The following is a 26,243-nucleotide window of genomic DNA, read 5'->3' as shown; positions in this document are numbered from 1 at the left end:
CTTCAAATAAGTGACCTAATGGACCAAAAGCCCTATTCTTTTACACATGGCTAGCCTATAGGTTTATTGGGCTTTCAAGCCCTTTGTTTTATTCAAGTTGTCATACAACTTGAGTTAATGGGCTTGACATTCAAATCCCATTGGGCCTTGCGGCCCAAAACTAACCCGAGGTCTTTAACGAACTTATTCGTTTGATTAATTAACATATTAATTAATCCTAGCCTTAGATAAATAATTAAACCATTTAATTATTCTTACTCATCTCCGTTGAATCTTCAATCTCTACCTTACACGGTGTACGATCCATTAGGTTCCTTTTAGCGAGGCAGTGGACGATTCAAACTCTTTCAAATCGATTGTGAATTGAAACTTACTTTCAATTCTCCCGTTAGTGATAATACACTTTTAGGGCTTCCACAAACCATGAGTGACACCTAGCAGCATATCATGGTTACCCAAGCTAATCAGAAGAGGTGGAGAACCTATTCAGTTTAGGATTACAAATGCAATACGGTCTTTCTCTAATACAATACTCTTGACCACATTGTTTGGTTTGATAGTTTATTCATGTCTACTATCCAATGTGAATCTTGTACTTATATGATTACCTTGAATGTGATCTGGAACGCATTCCAACATCTCATTCATACTCTGGCCAGAGATTCTAAATCATATCATAGAGTATTCTCCCTCAAATAGTTTGAAGGTTAGAGATCCCTTGTTGCGCATTCACTTGCCTCCATGGCTAAGTGGCTTAACCCCAACGATGCCGTGGACACCCTGATAGAGTGACGTTGACATAATCAAAGATTAAGGACCTAACCACAAGACAACTGTGATGCCTCAGGTCAAAAGACTAATTTGCATTATCCCAACCATGAGTTCTCATGTGACATGAATATGAGAACTCTTCGTTGATCGTGTTCAGTGAACTCATTCTCTATTGAGCACCTACGTACTTGTCTTGATGTCACACACACCAATGACTCGAGACTAGTCACTCTCCCTGAGAGAAGACATAGCACGTACTGATCTTAACGGACTGTCAATGCCCAATTGACAATCCTATGATCAGGAACGTTTAGGATGTGTCAACGAAAGAATGGTCTCATGAATCTAACTTCTTTAGATCGCATTCTTCCAATCACATATTCCTTGGACTTATCGTTTAAGCATATAACATTTATGTTAGACGGCTCAAACAATAATCTTTGCCCTTTAAACTACATTAGTTTGAAATGTCCGTAAAGTATCATCATATGATTGGTTTTAGGGCACATTTCCAACATTGGGCAACATAGGCTGCATTACCTTCATGAATGACAGTTGGATTGTCTGTCTTCAAAGTTAGACCACATGAATTCCGGATATGATAGATCATTGATCTTAACCAAGAACATTCACGATTTACTTCATGTAAAGCAAGTATTTCTGAATGATTTGAAGATGTAGCAACTAATGTTTGCTTAGTTGAGCGCCATGAGATTATTGTATCTCCATTCTTAAACACATATCTAGTTTGTGAGCGGGCTTTGTGCGGATCAGAGAGAAAACCAGCACCTGCATATCCAACAAGGACATGGTCATTTGTGGAGTTCTTTGAGTAGAAGAGACCCATGTTTGTTGTCCCACGAATGTATCGCAATACATCTTTGATACCCTTCCAATAGCGAATTGTTGGAGCAAAGCTATACCTTGCTAACAAGTTAACTGAAAAAGCTATATCTGGTCTAGTACATTGTGCTAAATACAACAAAGCACTTATTGCACTCAGATATGGTACTTCTGGACCAAGGACCAGTTCATCATCTTCTTTTGGACGGAATGGATCTTTCTTAATGTCCAAAGAACGAACGACCATTGGCGTGCTGAGTGGATAAGCCTTGTCCATACCAAATCGCTTCAGAATTTTTTCAATGTAAGTTGATTGGTGGATCAAAATTCCACTAGCACAATGCTCGATCTGCAGGGCAAGACAATATTTTTTTTTTCCAAGGTCTTTCATTTCAAATTCGTTTTTCAGATATTCAGAAGTTTTATTGAGCTCTTCAGGAGTTCCAACTAGGTTCATATCATCAATATATATTGCCACTATCGCAAATCCAGAATTGGATTTCTTAATGAACACATAAGGGCAAATGACATTGTTGATATACCTTTCTTTGATCAAATACTCACTAAAACGATTATACCATATTCGTTCAAATTGTTTCAGCCCATACAATGATCGCCTTAATTTGATCGAGACCATACCTCATGGTTTGTTACTTGTTTCAGGCAACTTAAGTCCTTTTGGGACTTTCATATATATGTCAGTATCTAATTCTCCATATAGATATGCAGTGATGACATCCATAAGTCACATGTCAAGTCTTTCTGAAACCACTAAACTTATGAAGTAATGGAACATAATTGCGTCCATTACAGGAGAGTATGTCTCCTTATAATCAATTCCAGGTCTTTGAGAAAAGTCTTGTGCAACGAGTTGTGCTTTGTATCTTGAAATCTCGTTTTTCTCATTGTGTTTCCTTGTGAATACCCATTTGTAACTCGTGGGGTTTACACCAGGCGAGGTTTGGACTACTGGTCCAAAAATATTCCACCTTTCCAAGGATTTTAATTCTGCCTGGATAACATTTTTCCACTTAGGCCAATCATGTCTCTATTTGCATTCATCAACAGAGTAGGACTCGATATCATCACTTTAGATGATTTCAGTGGTTACTGCGAATGCAAACATATTATCGATGATTATTTCATTCCGATCCCACAATTCATTTGTACATGCATAATTTATGGAGATTTCTTTGCTTTCATGTACTTCTGTCTCTTCAGGGACTGATGCGAGAATTATACACACACAAATTAAACCCTCTTTTTGTCAATTGTAGTATAAGTATAAGTAGGGATCGTTCTGGACCGGGGATTAGGAAGGATTGTTAATCACTTGGATTTGACTCAAAAACGTAAAAACAAGTTTAAAACGCTATACTAGACTCAAAGAATGCAAAACTTAAAATAAGATAGATTAAGACTAAGACTAAACAAAATATGGGGGGGATTGAGGTTTGGACGAATTTAAACTAAAATGGATAGATTGTAAAGAAAAGAAATTGTAAATACGAATTTGACGGAAATGAATGGATGGGAAGCTAGCTAAGGGGTTCATCTCCACACATGTTATACTTGCATACAAAATGATTTCTAATTGCATTTCAATAAACCATGAATTCTCAACACCCCGGGTTAATTAGGTCCGCTTAAATTAACCGTCAAGTTTTCCTTAAGTTAATGAATTGGATGATTGCATACGACAACCCAAAGCATTCCTCACAAGTTCCCTACATGAATTGCATAATAGAGATACAAGCAAGAATCATTAAGCATCATGAAAACTATAAGTGTTGACGAGGCATTCGTTACTATGATTGCATGAAACTTATGCCAAGAATTTGTTTAACGCGATTGTTTATAAGCAACCTCCACTACTTGTGAATATAAGTTCATAACTATTACGTGAAACTCACTTATATTCTAGCGTCAAATTCATGCATGAAAATTAAGCGTCCACTCTCAATAAACATACATAAATAGGTTATCAATCAAACAGTTAAACAAATTGAATTCACAACTTATGAAACGTAATTAGAAGTAATCAAATCATATTGCAAGCATAAACATATATTTCGAATCCCCCCCTAGCCAAGGGGGGTTTAGTTCCTCATACGTACAAAACAAAGAGAATTGAAATTAAACATTGGAATCGAGGAAAAGAAACACCTAAACATTCCAACAACTCAAACTTGAATTGTATGAACGTTTAGGCACTCTTCTCCTCCTCTTCGTTGTAGCATAAGGTCTAAGGGATGTTGTTGGGGTGGTGTGTATATGGGAATGGAGTAGATAAGGTGCAGAAATGGAAGGGGAAGCCACGGCCTAAAGAGTGTTTTGGTGTGAGGTGCACGGCAAAGGCTCATTGGGCAGATTGGGTGATGAAATGGTTGCTGTTTTGAGGTGTGTTGTGTATGAAAATGAGATGTGTTTAGGTAATGGGAATGCAAGGGTTTTTATACGAAGAATGAAGGTGTATATGGTTGTTTGTTTAAGCATGCAAGTGGCTGGAATATGGTGGAAAAACAGCTAGGAAAGCTGGTGGAAAGCTGGAAAGCATGTGAAGGTCACGGCAAGGCTTCTTTGGTGCTGAAATGGGTGCTGTTTTGCATGCCAAGGGATGTGTGATGAATGATGAAGTTTTGCATGTGCTTAATGATTAAAGGGTGAGAGGATGCAGCTGCAATAATGTAGTGGGAAGGCTGGAAGTTTGAATGGGGAATGTACATGCAAAACAACTAGGAAAAGTTGTGGATTAGGTTAGAAATGTCAAGGTTATGCACGGCAAAGGATGGGCTGTTTTGTGTTGGAATGGTTGCTGTTTTGCATGTGAATTTTGTTTGTGTGAATGTATGTGGGTTAAATGATTAAAGGGGGTGGAAGATGGCTGAATGATAGATTGAATAATGAGGCTCTAGGGTGGAATAAATGGTGCGGCTGAGATAGGATGAATGATTAAATGTGCATGGCTGGAATGATGAAGAATAAAGGGTGCATGTGGGTTGGAAATGGCTGGAACAAAGGGGGAATAATAATGAAGAAAAGCTGGAAATGTTAGGGAATGTGCACGGCACAAGGTGAATGGGTGATGGGTTGAATGTGTGGCAAGGCTTGTGGAATTGTGTGAAGTGTGTGTGAATGCATGTGAGTGCATGTATTGGTGGTTTTGCATGATGAAGAGTTGCATGTGGGTTGGAAATCTAAGGGGAAGGCATGGCAAAGAAGAATGTTTGGTGCTTAAAATGCATGTGAATGCATGTGAGTGCATGTGTTGGTGGTTTTGCATGGCTTTGATGGATTGTTTGATTGGGTTAGGCCCTTTGTTTTATGTCCCAAAGAGCATACAAGGCTTCAATTTCGTCCATCGTCTTTGCTCCATGATTAAGCTATCCAATCCATGCCCAAAAATACTCCAAATAGCCTCAAAATGCACTTTCTTGCTCTCTAAGCCCTTAGAACCTGAAAACACACAGAATAAGCATAAAGGACTAAAATAACTAGAGAAACATAACGTAAATGCACGAGAACAAGCCATTTAAGTCGCATGAATATGCTCCTATCAAATTCCCCCACACTTAGCTTTTGCTAGTCCTCGAGGAAAACAGAAAAAAAAAAAACAAAACAAAACGAAACAAAACAAGTAAAACACAACCTAAACCTTCCAACAATCATCTTAGGGATTTCCAATGCACATGACATGTTAAAAATCATCATTGCCACATATTTTAGTCATCTTCACACTTAAGTACATTCTTAATCATAGTCACCACATACTATTTTACAATTAAGCATTTAAAACCATGTTTTGAATGTAGTAACATGCCTTAGAGAATTTGCTCAATTCCTCACAAGATATGCGCTCAATTTTCACTCAGATTTTCTGACTACACATCCTACACTAAGTATATGTGAGAAGATTGATGTAAACATGAAAACGAACACTCACATATATGTATCACAAAGAATGCAATTTCTGGAGTTAATAAGCATGTTTAGATATGATCTCATGAATGGAATGCTACTACTTAGACGCGAGAACCAGTGACACCATATGCTCATAACAAGTTCAAACTCTACAAATTGAAATGCACAACACTCAAGATAGAAGACAAGGGTTGTAATGGGGCTTGGGGTGTTTGGCTAACAAAGAAGGGATATGGAAAACAAAGGTTCTCAAAGAAATAGTGAGCAAAGCATTCGAATCGACTTAGAATTCACTTTTGAATGCAGAAATCAACTTTTAATCTCAAAGGGAAGTTTCAAGCAATCAATTAGGGCCGAATTCAACGTTTTGGACCCTTCCTTCAACAAACAACACTTGAGAATACTTTTTCACATCTTTTTAACTCCTTTTTTTTTTTTTTTTCTTTTCTTTCTTTTCTTTGTCGTGCCTCATTCAAGACTTTTGGCATACCCATATATCAAGAATCCTTCCCCCACACTTGTTTTCTGCAATGCAATGATCAAAAGGAAATCATCTTGAGTTATGCTTTTACTATGCTTCAAGAACAAAGGTATGGGTGGTCCTACTCTAGGCTAGGTGAGGATAATTGTGGGTTAACAAAGAATAAAGGCTAAACAAAGCTCAACGGGGTTAAAACTTACAACATATACGAAATATGGGACGTAAGGCTATTTGGCTATGGTGGCAACTGCACAACTTCATCTTGATATATGTTATGCAATTCAATGTCATGCTTTGAATGAAACAGATATAAGTTCTAGCATTTAGTTCTATCATGATACAATTGCATTCTAAGTAGCAACCAAGCAAGGAATAATGAGATCATGCAACAACTTTAGAAAACAAAGAATCACAGATTATAACTCTCCAAAGAAGGTAATGGCTCGAGTCTCACAGGGTTGTAGCGTTTGTTTGAGTTCCTTCCTTCAAGCATGTTACAAAAATGAATTTTTCTTTTATGATTGCATGTGAAGTCATACATTATAACCATAACCAAGCATATACCAAGAGTAAATCAAACTTTTCTCTATGTTTATAACTCTTTTTAACAGTCATGCAATTACAAACCAAATCCTTATCATTGTGTTGGAAGGTACCCTAAGACACAAACACACAAAAACGACTCAAAACACTCTTTTTAGGCTTTTCAAAACATGTTTTTCAAATTTTTATGTGATTTTCGGAGTTATAAAACAAAACACACTAAAACACTCCAAATTAGCTTAAAAACATTTTAAAACAGCAAGAAACAACACTTGAAGTTATGGGTGATAAAATCCAACGAATTTGCATCAACATACTTAGTTACCCCCCCCACACTTCAATCAAACATTGTCCTCAATGTTTTAAGCCTAAATTCACACCAAACAAAAGTAAACACATAAACAGCAACTAAACATACTAAATATGGCAGAATGTATCTAACAAAGAGAAAAGTTTTAGGGATGCAAATCTGGTTATGGAGTGTAAATTCCATCTTCTCCTTGGTGATTGCAGTGAGGCTTGATCTTGAGTTTTTCCACAGGCTACTCTTGAACTGAGCTGGAGGATTCTTTTGGTTTCCTCCAATCGTTGATTTTCCTTTGTGCTACTCTTGAACTGAGCTGGAGGATTCTGACACATGGCAGGCAAGCACGAGGTGGAGGTGATGACCTGTTTCTTTGTTCAATCTTTCCAATTCGTATTGAAGAGGGTTAGAGGATAACTCATCATATGCAGTTGTTGCGTTTGCTGACTATCCACAAGATTGATGTTTCCTCGTCACTCATCTTAGCTGTTCTCCAAGCCGATGTGGTCCCTTCTCTGGAAGTGTATCAACCTTTGAAGATGACTACTCGAGAGCAACGCTAGGTAAGCAACCAGGGAATAGATTCCAGGTAGTTGGTTCCAGATCAGAAGACTGACTCCAAGTGCCGGCTGATTGCTCACTTTACTTTGCCATGCGAGTAATAACAAGGACAAAGGAAATGACAGGGAAAGAACATGATATGAGATACCTTTGCTTTCGCCCTTCATGATATGAGATACTTTTGCTTTTGCAGAAGCAGCGAATGTCTCCACATGCTTCGATCCACCGTTTCCTCTTGCCTCATTTGTACTCCAGGCATTTGGTATCTTCTTTGGGGGATACATCAATGGTTGAAAATGTGTTCTCAAGAGAAGAAGAAGACTGAGCATGTTTGAGAGGGTTGGTTGCAGCTTACATTTTCGGCCGAGAAGAAGAATTATGTGTTTGTGGGTGTATGCCTTGCCATAAATGTTGATATATATAGGAATTGTAATGGCAATTGGCAGTGCGGATGCGGCAATGTCCTCCATGCGTCTTCAGCTTTGTCAGATAGCTTTTGACAAAATGGCACGCGTTTTCTGAAAAGCCGGGAGCTTTTGACAAAGTTGCACTCGTTTTTTGAAAAGCCGGGAGCTTTCGGCTTTGTCACCCACGCTTGTCGGCAAAAGTGTGCAGCTGCTTTCTCGCCTTCCACGCGTCTTCTGAAAAGCCGGGAGCTTTTGACAAAGTTACACGCTTTATCTGAAAAGCCGGGATTGCGTCTGAAGAGCTGGTGATCTTTACGCCGAAAAATCCGGCTTTGAAGAGTGGTGTCTCTTCATTTCTGAATCGGTGAACGCCTCTCCTTTAATAGAGGTGATCGATCACCTCTAGCATGCACACTTTGAAGATTGCCCAAAAATCGTCTCCGGCCCGTCGAGATTTCACTCCATCCAACCCTTCTCTTTTAACTTCTTGAACAATGGCTAGCTCATCTAACCCATCTAACCTTTGCTTAGATTTGAGTCTCAGTAATGATCCGGTTGCGCCTCGTCAGGGTAAGGTATGGTGCCCGTCTTTCTTATCTTCTCATGGCCCTCTTACAGGTGAAGACTCTGTGATGACGGATGCAACAACAGCTACGATAGTAGCTCGGAACCTCCTCACTCCCAAAGATAGTCAGCTGCTTTCAGGACGGTCCGATGAGTTGGTCGTTCAAGAGTCCCTGGCTCTCAGTGTTCAGTGCGCTAGCTCTGTGTCCAACATGGGCCAACGCCTACTTGCTCGCTCCTGTCAGGTTGAATCATTTATGGCGGAGGTGGAGAGTCTTAAGTAAGAGATCAAACAACTTAAGCACGAGAATAGAAGTTTGCACGTGCTTGCCAATAATTATTCGACAAGCATGAAGAGGAAGCTTGATGAGATGCAAGAATCTCAAGGTCGAATTCAAAATGACCGTCAAAGGCTTGCGTCTTTCTTCTTGAAGCACCTTTTTCCTGCGTCATCTAGCGTTCCACCAAGGATTGGGGCCTTGAATGATCTATCTCCTGTTCCTCCCGCTCCGATGCCTCCCGCTCCGATGCCTCCCGCTCCGAGAGTGTTGCCACGTAGTGGGGCTTCACGTACACAACCCTTGTGAAGGCTCCATCATTCTCTTTCTTTGTTAGATACATTTGTAATTTCTCGAAAATCAATGAACAAGCTTTGTTTTATTCACTGTATTGGGTTGCCTCCCGAGTAGCGCTTTCTTTTACGTCTTGCAGCCGGACGAGACCTTCTTAGGCTCACTTAAGACCCATGACATGGAATTGATCTTTGAATGGGGGGTGATACTTGAGATGATTCGGTAATGGTTTAAATTCTAGAGTGGGTGCCTGGATCATTAACAACATATTAGTATAAAACAAAATTGAAATTCGGGGAGGTGGCTTACTTGTGTGCTCCGACATAAACTCAAGAATAAACACCCCTTCCTTGAAAGTTTCAGGGATATTGGACTTGGCCAGATTGCATGTGATGGTTATGACTTGTCCAATGTCATCAAATTCAACTTCTTTGGGTTTTGTGGTTTCAAATATGTCCTCTTTGATGCCTTCTACATCTTCTCCAGCCACTACCTTCTCTTGAATCATTCTTCTTGGTGTACAAAGTCCTTTGAAGAATTCAACACCATCTAAAACTTGCTGTGTTGCACCAAGAATTGGAATAGCATTTTGCACCTTTGGGAAGGCTTCCACGATGTCCTTTTTACTCTCTTCTTGGTTGGGAATCAAAAACCTGCTAGGAAAAGGGACATTGGGTGGAATAACATCATAATAACATGGAATTGGGACGTCCTTACTTGTGGTGGGTGGTTTAAAAGGCTTAGGGGGCTGCGGCAAGGGTTGTTCTACCCTTGCTGTGTGCATGTCTTCTTCCTCCTCCTCAATTAGCAGCTCCTCATCCACTTCTAGGCTATGTTTGGACATTTTTAGGTCAGCTCCAACTTCCATAGCACTTCCCAAGGTGATAGCATTATGGATTTCAAAATCTTCCTTCGGATTTGCAATGGTTGAAATATGGAGTTTGCCTTGGTCTTAAAATTGTCCTACGAACTCCGCTATCTACCCAATTTGCTTTTTCAAGTTGTCCAACCTTTTGTCTTGATTGTGCCTTACTTTGTTTTGATCTTCTTGCCCCTGAGACAAATTGGTGAGTAACTCACTAACCATATCATTATACAAAGACTTACTTGAATTTGTTTGGGCAGGTTGTGGTGGCTGCATAGGTGTTGTATAGAACTCCTCATATGGTTGCCAATATTCTCCTTGTTGAGCCTCCTCGACTTGGTTTTGTGAGCCCTGCACCAAAGAAATTAATTCATCAAGAGCTTGATTATAATCTATTGACACACCTGAGTTTGGTTGGGCATATGGTATATGAGGTTGTGGTGGATGTATAGACGTTGACTAGAACTCCTCATAGGGCTGCCAATATCCTTTTTGTTGAATATGTTGAGGTTCCCACCACATAAAGTTTGAATGATCACTCCAATCTGAATTGTAATTATTGGAAAACACGTCATTCCTTGATTGATTATGATCAAATGTACCAACTCTTTGCATTTGGTACTCTTCCATAAGCTGTGACAAAAGAGAAGCACTATCAAGTGCCATGTCTTGCTTCTAAAATCAACAAAATAAAACTAAAAATATATATACACAAACGAAAATAAAACAATCCAAGAGATTAGCAAAGTTGTTAATCCCCGGCAACGGCGCCAAAATTTGATGCGAGAATTATACGCACACAAATTAAACCCTCTTTTTGTCAATTGTAGTATAAGTATAAGTAGGGATCGTTCTGGACCGGGGATTAGGAGGAATTGTTAATCACTTGGATTTGACTCAAAAACGTAAAAACAAGTTTAAAACGCTATACTAGACTCAAAGAATGCAAAACTTAAAATAAGATAGATTAAGACTAAGACTAAACAAAATATGGGGGGGATTGAGGTTTGGACGAATTTAAACTAAAATGGATAGATTGTAAAGAAAAGAAATTGTAAATACGAATTTGACGGAAATGAATGGATGGGAAGCTAGCTAAGGGGTTCATCTCAACACATGTTATACTTGCATACAAAATGATTTCTAATTGCTTTTCAATAAACCATGAATTCTCAACACCCCGGGTTAATTAGGTCCGCTTAAATTAACCGTCAAGTTTTCCTTAAGTTAATGAATTGGATGATTGCATACGACAACCCAAAGCATTCCTCACAAGTTCCCTACATGAATTGCATAATAGAGATACAAGCAAGAATCATTAAGCATCATGAAAACTATAAGTGTTGACGAGGCATTCGTTACTATGATTGCATGAAACTTATGCCAAGAATTTGTTTAACGCGATTGTTTATAAGCAACCTCCACTACTTGTGAATATAAGTTCATAACTATTACGTGAAACTCACTTATATTCTAGCGTCAAATTCATGCATGAAAATTAAGCGTCCACTCTCAATAAACATACATAAATAGGTTATCAATCAAACAGTTAAACAAATTGAATTCACAACTTATGAAACGTAATTAGAAGTAATCAAATCATATTGCAAGCATAAACATATATTTCGAATCCCCCCTAGCCAAGGGGGGTTTAGTTCCTCATACGTACAAAACAAAGAGAATTGAAATTAAACATTGGAATCGAGGAAAAGAAACATCTAAACATTCCAACAACTCAAACTTGAATTGTATGAACGTTTAGGCACTCTTCTCCTCCTCTTCGTTGTAGCATAAGGTCTAAGGGATGTTGTTGGGGTGGTGTGTATATGGGAATGGAGTAGATAAGGTGCAGAAATGGAAGGGGAAGCCACGGCCTAAGGAGTGTTTTGGTGTGAGGTGCACGGCAAAGGCTCATTGGGCAGATTGGGTGATGAAATGGTTGCTGTTTTGAGGTGTGTTGTGTATGAAAATGAGATGTGTTTAGGTAATGGGAATGCAAGGGTTTTTATACGAAGAATGAAGGTGTATATGGTTGTTTGTTTAAGCATGCAAGTGGCTGGAATGTGGTGGAAAAACAGCTAGGAAAGCTGGTGGAAAGCTGGAAAGCATGTGAAGGTCACGTCAAGGCTTCTTTGGTGCTGAAATGGGTGCTGTTTTGCATGCTAAGGGATGTGTGATGAATGATGAAGTTTTGCATGTGCTTAATGATTAAAGGGTGAGAGGATGCAGCTGCAATAATGTAGTGGGAAGGCTGGAAGTTTGAATGGGGAATGCACATGCAAAACAGCTAGGAAAAGTTGTGGATTAGGTTAGAAATGTCAAGGTTATGCACGGCAAAGGATGGGCTGTTTTGTGTTGGAATGGTTGCTGTTTTGCATGTGAATTTTGTTTGTGTGAATGTATGTGGGTTAAATGATTAAAGGGGGTGGAAGATGGCTGAATGATAGATTGAATAATGAGGCTCTAGGGTGGAATAAATGGTGCCGCTGAGATGGGATGAATGATTAAATGTGCATGGCTGGAATGATGAAGAATAAAGGGTGCATGTGGGTTGGAAATGGCTGGAACAAAGGGGGAATAATAATGAAGAAAAGCTGGAAATGTTAGGGAATGTGCACGGCACAAGGTGAATGGGTGATGGGTTGAATGTGCATGTGGGTGAATGTGTGGCAAGGCTTATGGAATTGTGTGAAGTGTGTGTGAATGCATGTGAGTGCATGTGTTAGTGGTTTTGCATGATGAAGAGTTGCATGTGGGTTGAAAATCTAAGGGGAAGGCACAGCAAAGAAGAATGTTTGGTGCTTGAAATGCATGTGAATGCATGTGAGTGCATGTGTTGGTGGTTTTGCATGGCTTTGATGGATTGTTTGATTGGGCTAGGCCCTTTGTTTTATGTCCCAAAGAGCATACAAGGCTTCAATTTCGTCCATCGTCTTTGCTCCATGATTAAGCTATCCAATTCATGCCCAAAAATGCTCCAAATAGCCTCAAAATGCACTTTCTTGCTCCCTAAGCCCTTAGAACCTGAAAACACACAAAAGAAGCATAAAGGACTAAAATAACTAGAGAAACATAACGTAAATGCACGAGAACAAGCCATTTAAGTCGCATGAATATGCTCCTATCAGGGACATGTGTCTTATCAAAGACATTTTCTTTTTCTAGAAGTCCAAAATCATGAATTATGAATTTATCATTCATTTTCTCCTCCTGAATGATTTCATTTGGATTCAGCTATGCCCTCGACTTTCTCTTTCGAGGGGCTGAATCTTTTGAACCTGGGGGTCTACCACGCTTCAAGCGTGCACCAGATGAATCATTCGTTGCCATTTTATTTTGTTCAACAGGGACATCAATTCTTACAGGTGCATTTGCAGCTGATATATTTGATTTTGTCACTTTCATAGCATCATTAAATGCATCTGGCATTTGATTGACAATGCTTTGAAGATGAACAATCTTTTTCACTTCATTTTCACATTGAATGCTGCGAGGATCAAAATGAGACAAGGTAGGAACAACCCATGTCAGCTCTTTCCATTCTTCTGGAATGGTCTATTCTCCCTCTAACGATGGGAATAATGTCTCATCAAAGTGACAATCAGCAAAACGAACTATAAACATATCACCTGTCAAGGGTTTCAAATATATAATGATAGATGGTGAATCAAAACCCATGTAAATTCTCAGTCTATGCTGAGGTCCCATTTTAGTACGTTACGGTGGTGCAATAGGCACATAAACAGTATAACCAAAAACTCGTAAATCTGAAATGTTTGGTTGATGTCTAAACACGAGTTGTACTGAGGAGTATTGATGGTTGGCTATAGGTCTGAATCGAACCAATGATACAGCATGTAAGATGACATGTCCCCATACAGAGACTGGCAATTTGGTTTTCATAAGCAAAGTGTGAGCTATTAACTGAAACCGCTTGATCAATGCTTCTGCTAAACCATTTTGAGTATGGACATGAGGAACAGGGTGTTCAACATCAATGCCCAATGTCATGCAATAATCATCAAAGGTTTGAGACGTAAATTCACCAACGTTATCAAGTCAGATTGACTTAATGGGATAATCTGGGAACTGTGCTCGTAACTTAATTATTTGAGCAAGAAGTCTTGCAAAGGCTACATTCCAAGTAGACAAGAGACAAACATGTGACCATGAAGTAGATGCATCAACCAAAACCATAAAATATTGAAATGGTCCACAAGATGGTAGAATAGGCCCACAAATATCCCCTTGAATTCTTTGCAGAAATGATAGAGATTCAGCATCAACCTTTAGTTGTGATAGTCTAATTACCAAATTCCCTTGAGAACAAGTTTTGCAAGGATTATCATTTGAGATAGCAATGTGTTTGCTCACTAATGGATGTCCATGAGATTTGGTAATGATCATACGCATCATGGTAGATCCTGGATGACCCAGACGGTCATGCCAAAGCATGTAAACTTTTGAATCAATGAACTTCTGGTTCATGACAGTATGTGATTCAATTGTCCTTATGTATGTATAATACAATCCACTCGACAAACTACGCAACTTCTCCAATATACGCTTCTAGGTATCATTGAAGGTAATCCATAGATATTCCACATTTTCTACATTTTTCGTTTCAATGTGGTATCCATTTAAGGGTATGTCTTTGAAACTCAATAAATTTCGAGTAGATCGAGTAGCATACAATGCATCCTATATGGACAATATTGTTTCATTTGGTAACATAATCTGGGCTTTCTCTATGCCTTCAATTACATCTGAAGGTTCTGATATTGTTGTTACCCCTACTCTTGTAAGTATTAAGCTTAAGAAATACTTTTGATCACAAAGTATTGTATGTATGGTTGCGCTGTCTGCAAGACAAATATCTTCGCCATTTCTCATGTTCTGAGAATAACCACAGTTTTTATCCATACTTTCTGAATAAATGGAATCATAGTTAACAAACAACTTATAACAGGAAATGTCACTTTTATTGAATTGAAATGATAGTTTTCAGCATAATAAAAGTACATCAAACATAAATGATTTAGTCGGACCGGTATACTTCATTCCCCTTTCCACAATAAAATCTGAACCATATAGATGAGTTGTGTTCAACTGCCCTGATAAGTCAAACACTAGATTAGGTATATCCATTAGTTTAGCCTGGTCAAGAAAATTGGTTTCGACACCCTTCTCCTCAAGGGAGGCTTGATACAGATCCACCAGATGTTTTGGGGTACGACAAGTACGCGCCCAATGCCCATTACCACCACACCTATGGCAGGCTTCTTCAGAGTTCCTAAGAGCATTGTTCATATGAGCTTTGCCCTTGTGACAATTCACATTTTTGAAGTTCGGGCCTGAATTATGCCTCAAAATCTGATTGTGAAACTGAACTCCATAGTTCTTGCCTTTCCTATTCCACCGATCTCGCTTATGGCTACATCCTCATTTATGATTATCACCACCAGAGGATGTGGCGTTCACTTCGAGGAAGCAACATTCACTTCTGGGAATGGTGCAAATCTAGTAGGTTGGAAATGATAGTTTTTCATCAGGAGCTCATTGTTCTGTTCAGCTACTAAGAGCACAGATATCAGCTGGTTGTACTCAGTGTAGCCTCACGCTCTATACTGTTGCTACAGGAGTACGTTAGAGGCATGAAATATGCTGAAAGTCTTTTCCAGCATATGTTCCTCAGTAATAGTATCCCCACAGAGCTTCATTTGATGGGTAATTCTGATCAACACAAAATTGTACTCTGCCACTGACTTGAAGTCCTGAATCCTCAGATGAGTCCACTCATAGCGAGCCCTTGGAAGAATCACCGTTGTCTGATGATTGTATTTGTTTCTCAAGCATTCCAGAGAGCTAACGGATCCTCAACTATTAAGTACTTGTTTTTTAGCGTCTTATAAAGATGGCGACGAATGAAAATCATGGCCTTCGCCCGATCTTGAAATGATGAGCTACTCTCTTCCCTGATGGTATCTCCAAGATTCTCTACTTCTAGATGGATCTTAGTATCCAGTAACCAGGTAAGGTAATTCTTCTCGGTAATTTCCAGGCAGCAAATTCAAGTTTCGCCAAGTTCGCCATTTTCTTTTCTGGAAGAAAATGAGATGTGTAAGAACTTGCAATAATATGTATTCTTGGAGGAATATAATGTTAGAACTTCTGATTCTTACAAATTTTTCATTTTGATCTTCAGGCCAAAATGATAAGCACTCAAAACTTCTGGCTCGAGATTTTCAGGATGAATGAGGAGGGCAATTGTACCGCACCATTCTCATTGAAATAATGTAACATAGAATGGGCGATTATTCCGCACCACTCAAGTAGCAGGAAAATTTAAATACGCAGAGCAAGGTAGGCTATTATACCGCACCACCTAAATTTGCAATAAAGTTAAACATCAGGCAAATTTAAATATGCAGGGTAGGGTGAGCGATTATACCGCTCCACGTAAAATTTGCAGTAAAATTAAATCTGCAGTCCAAGATAGGCGATGATACCGCACTGTCTTGGATCGCAGTAAGAATAAATTTGTAGTTCAAGATGGGCGATTGTACCTGCACTATCTTGGATTGCAATAAAATTAACATAAATACTGGGTTAGTAATCAATCTCTACACCAAATAAGAAATCAAAGATGTATGTAATCGTTAGGTTGAGAACTAAGAGTAGGCATGGAGCAAACAGTTCGTCACGAGGGTATACCACGCAGTTAAGGCAGAGGAAGAAGATGAACAGTAAAAACCTTAAGGGAAACATTTTTTCTTTCTTTCGTTCGGCGAAGAGAAATGAGAGAAGGATTATATTTTAGAGACTCGTGCTGATAACGTGTTATAAATAAGTCAAAATTAGAGAGATAACCTTTTAATAGGTAGGTGCGAGGCAAATGTAAAATGTTACACTAAAACTATAGCACAAGATGATAACAAATAAATACAGAGGAATAGATGATGTTATTGATCTTTCTTTCTTTCTATCTGTATATTTTCTGTATCTTTTGATTGCAGTCTAGTGCTCTATTTATAGAGCAACTCATATTACTACATTTGAAATTTACAACACACTTTTGACAATGTGGTATCCTGCATTCCCAAAGTCAGTTTTCAATTTGTTATGGGAATTGATAATGTGTGTGTAGTCATAAACAATGCCAATGTTAAAAACCAATCTGTGAGAGCATTGAAAAACTCCACCAAGACACTGTGGCATTCACTACCCATCAACATTTTCAACAAAGAGAGAAAACAACAAAGATTTTTCATTTGTTTTAACGACATGTCACGCACCGATGACTCCTGCATGCATGCTGCACCCATCTTTAGAGCAAGGATCCTCGCTGAATCCATTCCTTAGGGATCTTAGGGATCACTCAATCGTGTCTGTTCATCATATATCGTGCGATCATAAATCATTTAAAATTTAAAATTTAAAAGTCAAATATAAATAGTACCTAACAAAAACTGATCACACGATATACGATAAACGAACACGATTGCATGATTTTAGAAATGGATCCGGCGAGGATCTTGGTTCCCATCTTTAGCCAATCACCTCACACGTACAAAATTACAAATCCACCTCATCAATCTTTCCCATGGATTGCTACATGCCCGCCTCGATCAATTCGGGTTCTTCTCTGCCGAAACTCGGGGTCTCCGCCCCGTCAATTGAGGTTTATATCGCCGGGTGTTGCTCCGGTGTGCCTATGATATTGACAAAAAACATACGGCTTAGTCCGAGGCGGAAGGCCCCCCAGGCACTGCTGCGCTCGATGCCATTCCAGAGGATGAGGAGGTTGGGAAGGAGCACAGCAAGGGCTGTAATGGGATGATTCACCATCGGAAACTTCAGGTATTGAAATGTTGCCATTGATTTGTAGTTGAAAGTTTTGTTCTTTATTGGATTGAATTGAATATGGTTTCGGTAATCGTTGGTAGCTACCTTGTGAATTTGTGAGGATTTTGGTGGTGGCGGTTGTAGAGAAATTGGATTTCTGATGAATTTATGTAGGTGGGAATAATTCATGTCAAAGGATGCACAATAGTTTGTGGCCTTCTAGCTGGCCTTCTAGCATATATGGCTATTGTAGATGGGAAATTGTGTTTGCAAGTGTAGGTACATGTGTATGAGGCTCTTAAACTACGCTTTGATTTGATTGAATTGCAGTGTTTTGAGGCTCTTCAAAATGCTCCATGAGTCGCTCTTCTGTCGAACATACTTATTTTAATTAAGGGAATGTTACTGTTAAGTGGGATGATAGTATAATCCGCCATAACAGCGCTACAGGGGACCGAAACTTTGTAGATAATTGTTGTGGATCATGTATTTAATTTATTGCTCTCAAGTTTGGTCCAGTACTTTTCAAAACCTGCTGGTTCATATCTCGTAGATTATTTATATCACTTGGAAACTATCCATTTTGTGGTTTTCTAAGTGAGGGAGAAAGGGTTGCGTTAAGTTTTTCCCTCTCTAGATATGGTTATTGAAGGTTTCTGTTAGGATGGAAATGTTTGTTGTTTCTTTGATAACTTACCTCCCATTCTAGGGTCCTTTACTTCAATTTTTTGGTGCACGTACACACGCGAAACATATAGCTCATTGGGGGAATTGCAGCTAGATTAGCTTCATTTTGCAAATGCATTAGTAGCGGTATATGTTCTTTTTTCAGTGCGTTTTTCTGAACATATGATTCCCAAGCTTTTATTGGTGATTAATCTTCCTGCATTTGTTATCGTTTTGGGTTGGTTTAGGCTTTAGCCCCATTACTTAGGCAAGCCTCTGCACTGGAGGAAAGAAGTATATTTATCATCTGTAGTTTTAACTGACTTGGAGTCCTTGATTGGCAATCGTATGCAGATTACAGACTCTGAAATTGAAGAGCATGAGTTCTACTCCGATGAAATGTACACTGGTGAGGACAGCCAACTCACATGGTTGCATGCTGGTGTTAGAGTTGGTGTTGGAATTGGCCTTGGGATAGGGATTGGTGTTGGATTGCTCATGCGTTCCTATCAAGCGACTACCAGTAATTTCCGAAGGAGGTTTCTCTGAAGTGGATAATCAGAAATGCTTTTGGGAAAGTCAAGGGAATACAATAATGAAATATTGAAGATTGTGAGGAAGAGAGAACGGCACGAACACAAATCTGTTGAGCATGAGTTTTTGCAGTCGGGTTGGAAGTTTACTTCACTCCAAAGGCCGGTTACTGGACCATTGAAATGTTGTTTCAATGAAACATCATCACGGTGACAATGTGGAGAACCAGCTTAGCCTTCCGAGGCAGGAAAATAAGCTTTGAAGATCTGAGGGAGCTGTAGGTAATAGCGAAGACTGTTTAGCAGCCGGCACAAGCTTGTACAAGGTTTGACTTTGCTTTCTTGAAGATGCATGTATTTGTCTATTTTTTTCATGTCCTGTAGAAAATTTTGCGGTCCTTGGAGTTGGTTGGGAAACTTCATATCATGGATGTTTTTGTAGATAAATGTAGCGTTGCTTCACTTGGACTGACGTGTTTTTATTTTCTCGCTCATTCCTCCATTTAATAAAATTCGATGTGGGCAAGCAGTGCGCAAGCTGTTGATGAATAATTGAATTGCTTCTTCTTGCTCTGTAGCCTGTAGGTAGTAGATACATATGTTTTGTGATCAGATTTTGTATTTTACATGAGAGTATCATATCTCATTCATCAGACTTCTTGTGTACAACTGTTGTACGCAATGCCTTCTCCGCGAGGTGTTAGTACAACCATGATTCAGAATCCAAATTATGCAAAATGTGTAGCAGCCAAATCATATTCCCCTCTAATCCAATCTAATAATATAGTAATATACCAAACCGAAACAAACTAAACCAAAGTTGTACTACAATTACTCGCCCACGCTCGATCGCTCTCTTACCAAGACTCCGAATGGGTTACTTTCTCAATACCAAGCTACTTAGTGGTTCACGTGCTAAGCTGGATTTTCTTTTCTAGTGGATATGCATCTGGTCATTTTATAAGAGAATTGTTATCAACGCTTTAGCGAGAAAAGTGTATAAAAATGTAAAATGAAAATTTTAGAGTGTTAATAAGAATTCTTTTTGTTAGTAACGGGCAATAACCAAAATAAAATGTTGGAAATAGTAATTTCAAATTAGTCAAGCCAGATAAGGGTATATTCCAAATCCGTAAGCATAAGCTCCATACTTCCCATGACTAGGACATTTTTATGGTGCTGTTGGCCGGACAGAATCCTCTCCTAATCTAAGGATGAGGATCCTCATGACCAAGAGATATGGGTTGTTAGATGAAAATCCAACGGTCACAAACATAAAGTCCCTTTAAAATTATAATAATTATAACCATTGGATTTTCATCTAATGATCCAAAGTGATCAAGGATCCTCATCCTTAGAGTAGGAGAGGATCCTGATCCCTGCTGGCCGTAGTACGTCAAAAGATACTGCAGATACTGCATCCCTTCCCTAAATAAGGGGAACAAAACAAAACAAAAATAAAAAGTAAAATCACAAAAAATAAATTAAAAAAAATTAATAAGTGTTGGGGACATGAGGGGAATTATGTAAAATGGTAGGGGCAAATAGTGGGTGAACAGAGCGGCAGAGCCAAAGAGGAGTAGGTGTGCAAGGATGGCCACTCGAAGCTCTCAACTCTCCAGCAAAGAAATGAGAGCCATTACTAGACTTAACCCCAAGAAATGCCCAAAATTACAAGCGTAAAACCCTAATCCACCATCACCATCACCACCACCACCGACCATGAGCACCACCAGATCCCCTGTGACAATGCCCCACCGTAACAGCCCTACCACCTCACCCTCATCGCTTCCCTTGGTCGTCACTCTCAATTGCATCGATGATTTTGGGATGGAGCAGGAGTCCTTGTCCGGCGTCGCCGCCGTCGAGCACGTGCCGCTCAGTCGCCTCGCGGAAGGCAAGATCGAGTCTGCCTCCGCCGTGCTCCTCCAGTCCCTCGCCTACCTCCCACGGGCCGCCCAGCGCCGCCTCCGCCCCTACCAGCTCATCCTCTGCCTCGGCTCCGCCGACCGCGCCGTAGACTCGGCCTTGGCCGCAGACCTGGGGCTCCAGCTCATCCACGTAGACGTATCGCGCGCCGAAGAGATTGCCGACACGGTTATGGCGCTCTTCCTCGGGTTGCTGCGCCGGACGCACATGCTCTCCCGCCACACACTCTCCGCTTCGGGATGGCTCGGCTCGATCCAACCGCTGTGCCGCGGGATGAGACGGTGTCGAGGCTTGGTTTTGGGGATTATCGGTAGATCTGCGTCGGCTAGGTCTCTGGCCACAAGGAGCTTGGCCTTCAAAATGAACGTTCTCTATTTCGATGTTCAAGACGTAGAGGTACTGATTCGATCAAATTTAGTTCTCTGAAACTCATATTCAGCTAAACTGAACTAAAAATCGATGTTTAGTGGCTCGAAGAGTGCATCTTTTGAAGTTTGTGAATTCATTTTTACGTTTTAACATTTGAGTAGCTGAAATATGTGACATTTGAATGTGCTTTTTATTGTTCATATTGATATTGCTGAGACAGTGAACTTCTTTCTGATGTTTATTGAAGCATATTATGATGGAAAATGTGGAAAAGTTTGGGTATTCGATCCTAATCTACGTTCCCAACCTAAAATGTAGTATAACTGTATAATTGACTATGAATCTGGTAGCCGAAAAAAAAAAAAAAAAAAACCAAGAGAGAGTAGATTCGGTTCATTTTGATGTTTGAAGTTAAATTGTGGTTCATTAATATTTTCTTTTCGGATTGGAAATGGGTTGGGTTTATAGGAGCAGAATGCATTACTTGTCGAGAAATTGTGGACTTTTAGTTTTTTACTTATTTAATTATCTATTGGGGTGGTGGGTACACGTTGATGTTTTAGTTGCGAAGTACTGCTTCCTCGTATCCTAAAGATTATATGAATTCTGGAAAGTCTAGTGTCTTGAAATGGTTTCACTATATATTTTTCAAATTAAGCGACTTGTAAACTTAATGAAACTTCTTATGGAAATAAAATTGTTTTTGCCACTTTTATTGATGGAAATTGACTAAGAATTGGCACTGTGTACTTTTTAGTTTGGAACTAACTTTAGCGTCTCATATTTGGTTCTTCTGGTTGAATTTATTATGTACTGTATAAACGTTTTGCCTGATACAATATCTCAGGTGAATGGAAAAGTGAGCAGGTCTCACATAAGTTTTCCGCCTGCTGCCAGAAGAATGGATACACTTAATGATTTATTGGCTGCAAGTGACCTCATCTCACTGCACTGTGCTCTGACGAATGAAACAGTTCAGATTCTAAATGCTGAATGCTTACAGCATGTAAAGCCTGGTACATTATTCTTCATTTTGATCCCTGTTTAAGGAGTTTTGTGGTCCTTGTATTTTATATTAGCATCGAATGATTTTAAGTCTTGTTGTGCAGGTTCATTTCTGGTAAACACAGGAAGCTGTCAACTATTGGACGATTGTTCTGTGAAACAGCTTCTGATTGATGGAATTTTAGCTGGTTGTGCTTTAGATGGTGCTGAAGGGCCACAATGGATGGAAGCATGGGTATGCTAACTCTTTGTGGGCTATCTATATGTTACCGTAGGCTGTGTAACTGTGTCAATTTCTGGCAAATACTTGTGCTTGATTGCTTCAGTGTGCTTTTCATTATATCCAGTTAGTCTAGTTCCTCTTTCACTCCGTTGCTGGAGTTTTTGCCACTTTCTTGCCATGTTTGAATGTCAGGACTTGCTCATAAAAGCTTGGGAGCTTTCAACTATTTATAAACCATATTCTCTTGCGAACTGTACGCACTAATAGGCAACTTATGTGTATGTCTGGTTGTATTCTTTCTAGCCTCGCCCATCTTCTCATTGATTGCCCACTTGGTATCTGAATTATTAGATGTAGATTTTTCTTATAGGAGTAGGAAAAAAAAAATGCACCTACATTCTTAGCATAAATTGTCTTTGAACTAACATGTGGCTCTGTAGCCTTTCTTTGAAACCACATGGTGTTTTGTGTGCTGTTAAAATTGATAAGATAACTTTTGGGCATGAAAGGCGGAAGGGTATGGAAATTTCACCTGCTTCTGGATGATAGTATATTCTATGTATTTTTCGTCTTTATTCCTACACATGCATGAATGATGCCCATCAGGAGCATCTTATTTCGATATACCAGGTTGGTTCTAAGATATCTTATCATGGGTTTACTTCAGGTAAAGGAGATGCCCAATGTGTTGATACTGCCACACAGTGCAGATTATAGTGAAGAAGTATGGATGGAGATAAGGGAGAAAGCTATCTCCATATTGCAGACATTCTTTTTTGACGGGATTGTTCCAAAAGATTCTGTATCTGATGAGGAGAATGAAAGTGAAATAGGTGATAAAAATGAAGAGTCGGATAAGCTGGACAGAGAAAGTAACTTGCAGCTATCCGTTGTTGAGCAACCAACTGAAGTCAATCATGCAAGTTCGGAAAGCTCTCAGAATAAAGAAGCTATTAAATCCAAGGAGTCTCTTAGCCAGCACCAACTTTCAAATTTATCTCAAAGTGCCACTCGACCTGATGTAAGACGAGGCAGATCAGGTAAGAAAGCCAAAAAGAGGCATGCACACCAAAAAACCCGGCAAAAATCAGATGATCCTTCACGAGAAATAGAAAGTACCTCGCAGCAGGAGGAAGATACAGCTATGAGTGGAACTGATCAAGCGTTAAGTTCAAGTTCTCGGTTTGCCTCCCCAGAGGACTCGAGAAGTAGGAAAACTCCAATAGAATCAATGCAAGTATCTCCTTCCGAACAGGTTCAAAAATCTATTAAGAGGCTTAGTGGAAAGCCTGGTGAGCTGTTGAAGGATGGGTATGTTGTCTCTTTGTATGCAAGAGATCGTCCCACTCTCCATGTCTCAAGGCAAAGAGTTAAAGGTGGTGGTTGGTTCCTAGATACTATGTCAAATGTAACAAAAAGAGATCCTGCAGCGCAGTTTCTCATTGTTATTAGAAGCAAGGTAAGTATGCAAGAACTCACTTATTCTCTTGGACCTAAAGACCTAAATTGTAAGCCTTTTATTCAATCTATGCTGACTACTGTGTTAATTGCAATCTGGTTAGCTGATATGAGATAATCGATTCCTTATTATAGGACACAATTGGTTTGCGATCTTTTGCTGCTGGTGGAAAGTTATTGCAGGTAATATTACTTTGAATGAGATTAAAAATTGATCTTAAAAGTTGACTACCTTCCTATTTATCTGGGATTAAAATCAAGTGCTACATTAACATTGCAGATAAATAGAAGAACGGAATTTGTCTTTGCTAGTCACAGTTTCGATGTCTGGGAGAGTTGGATGTTGGAAGGTACCTTGGAGGAATGTAAGCTGGTTAACTGTAGAAATCCTTTGGTATGTTCCTTTACTAGTTATTTTATGTAGTTGCATTGCATTCTGCTTTCATGTATTTTAGATTGCGAATTTGACACTACGTACATAGTTTTTGAATGTAAAAAACACGTACTTGAGTGTATTTTTTTTTAAATTCCGTTTTTCGTACATGTCTTAATGATTTGTTGAATTGCACTTTTTAAAAACTCCAACATATGATACAAGTAGGTACGTACTTTTCAAGTTTAATACTCTTAGACACATTTTTCAATAATACATATAAAATTCACGTATTTCTATATGTATTTTTAACATATTATTGGAAAACAAACATAAATAAATATTAAAATGTAAAAAAAGGCCAAATTTTCAAAGTATCGTTTTAGATAAGTTGCTGAATAATACATGTATGTATTTTTCACGTACTATACCGTTCTGTAGTTTACCAACTATGGTGCACAGTGAAGAGCAATGGTAGTTCTATAACCATAGGTGATTAAGTTTTCTTTGGACGAACATCTCTCTTCCTCCAACCCCGAGCATAAATAAAGAAGAAAACTCTCCTGTTTAAATCTTTGGTCTCCCGAATCTATTATTTTAAATTATTTTGTGCTTGCTTTATATTTATTTTTAAGGGTTATACATTAAATGACCAGGAAATGATACTATAAAAATTTGCCTCTTGTTCTCCAGACTCTATGTTGTAATTCTCTGCCCAAATAGTTGTAGAAGTGCTAAATTGTGAGGGTTTTGTTTGGCTAATTAAGTCAAGCTTATTATTCAATGAAGGACGAACTTATTGTTCAATGAAGGATAATTTTCTGATGATTTGCTCTTATGCCTCAGAGTGAACATTTTCTGTTGTCAACACTGCATATGTTCATTCCATGTGAATTTCATAAAACTATAATTATTGCTGCCAATTTCATCCATCTCATCTTCCGAATGCTTCATTGATACAAAACTGTAGGCTGTTTTGGATGTAAGCATCGAGATTCTGGCCACCGTAGGGGAAGACGACGGGGTTACACGTTGGCTTGATTAGACTGCGACAGGAAAAAGAGTAAGAAGCCTAACTTTTTCATTCTGATTCTTTCCTCTTTCTGAGGCTTGTATCATTTTAAAACAGCTTGAAACTTGTAAAGCGTTCTAATTCTTATTATTTTTGGTTCTCTACACTTCCTTTTTTCTCTGTTTTTTTCCGGGTTTTCCTCGCATAATGTTATGAGCTGGTAGAGGATTTGTGTTGTGGGTTATTCAGCCTCCAGACATGAGGTTCATGTGTTGTGTAATGTATAAGTGATATCCTTTGTTCCGAGGGATGGCGGTTGTATAACTCATCTCTCAGGGAAGTTTCTCCATCATCGTACCAATTTACAGATTTTCGATGTGCTTATTGTGCGGAATCCAGAGCTGTGACGTGATGCACCATTAGCCTTACTAAAAATCTGTTCGATGTTTGTTGTCCACAAACCATATCTGCCTTCCTGTTGGAATTGCTGTTATGTGCTCGAATTCATTTGAGACACGAGCAAAACTCGTGCAAGTACTTGGAGTAAAGAGAAATTTCTGTTGCCCTTTCAATTTGACCCACATTGCAACGATAACCATTCAAATTTTGAGTGCAAAGAGAGGAACTCACTGCTCTGCGAAGTTTATGTACGCGGTTCTATATTATGGACGAGGTACGGGGGTAGTACAACGAACTCGGGTTAAAAACACAAGTAATCAATAGGTTTGTTACTGAATGGCCCCTATAAGCAAACTAAATTGCAACTTTCTCTTCGTTTTTCTATTATATTTGTCTCTTTATCTCTCTTTTTGTATGAAATACTTTAGTTGAAAAGCCTTGGTTGTCTTTAACCTTACCCATAGTATCATGCATCCACTCTTGACATATGTTGGCATAAACTTGCGGCATATGTTGACATATATTGGCAGGTGCCAAGTAAGTGCTTGATGAAATAGTCCAATGAAGCTTTTTGATTAATATTATGACCCTATTGTTTG

At 39.1% G+C, this 26,243-nt stretch overlaps 1 protein-coding gene and 1 long non-coding RNA gene across 3 annotated transcripts; both read left to right on the top strand.

Moving 5' to 3' along the window:
• The first annotated feature begins 17,384 nt into the window (after positions 1-17,384).
• On the top strand, positions 17,385-19,428 carry LOC103956314. The gene is made up of 2 exons (XR_007251201.1): positions 17,385-17,692; positions 18,698-19,428. It is a non-coding gene; the product is annotated as an uncharacterized LOC103956314 (long non-coding RNA).
• Positions 19,429-20,598: 1,170 nt separating this feature from the next.
• LOC103956312 (C-terminal binding protein AN) lies at positions 20,599-25,597 on the top strand. 2 transcript variants are annotated; one of them, XM_009368284.3, is made up of 7 exons: positions 20,599-21,201; positions 22,022-22,190; positions 22,284-22,414; positions 23,070-23,861; positions 23,996-24,043; positions 24,141-24,254; positions 25,204-25,597. In XM_009368284.3, the coding sequence occupies exons 1-7, from the start codon at positions 20,599-20,601 to the stop codon at positions 25,276-25,278; spliced, it is 1,932 nt and encodes a 643-aa protein (XP_009366559.2). In that variant the 3' UTR covers positions 25,279-25,597. The 2 variants fall into 2 exon arrangements, with proteins under 2 accessions (XP_009366559.2, XP_048421319.1); XM_048565362.1 differs by lacking the exons at positions 24,141-24,254; positions 25,204-25,597 and having other exon boundaries at positions 23,965-24,043.
• The last annotated feature ends 646 nt before the right edge of the window (positions 25,598-26,243 follow it).

This window comes from the organism of the source record quoted next, unplaced genomic scaffold (genome assembly GCF_019419815.1).
Source record: "Pyrus x bretschneideri cultivar Hongxiangsu unplaced genomic scaffold, Pyrus_bretschneideri_v1 Contig4, whole genome shotgun sequence".
Lineage (NCBI taxonomy): Eukaryota > Viridiplantae > Streptophyta > Magnoliopsida > Rosales > Rosaceae > Pyrus > Pyrus x bretschneideri.
This window is presented reverse-complemented; position numbering and strand designations above follow the sequence as displayed.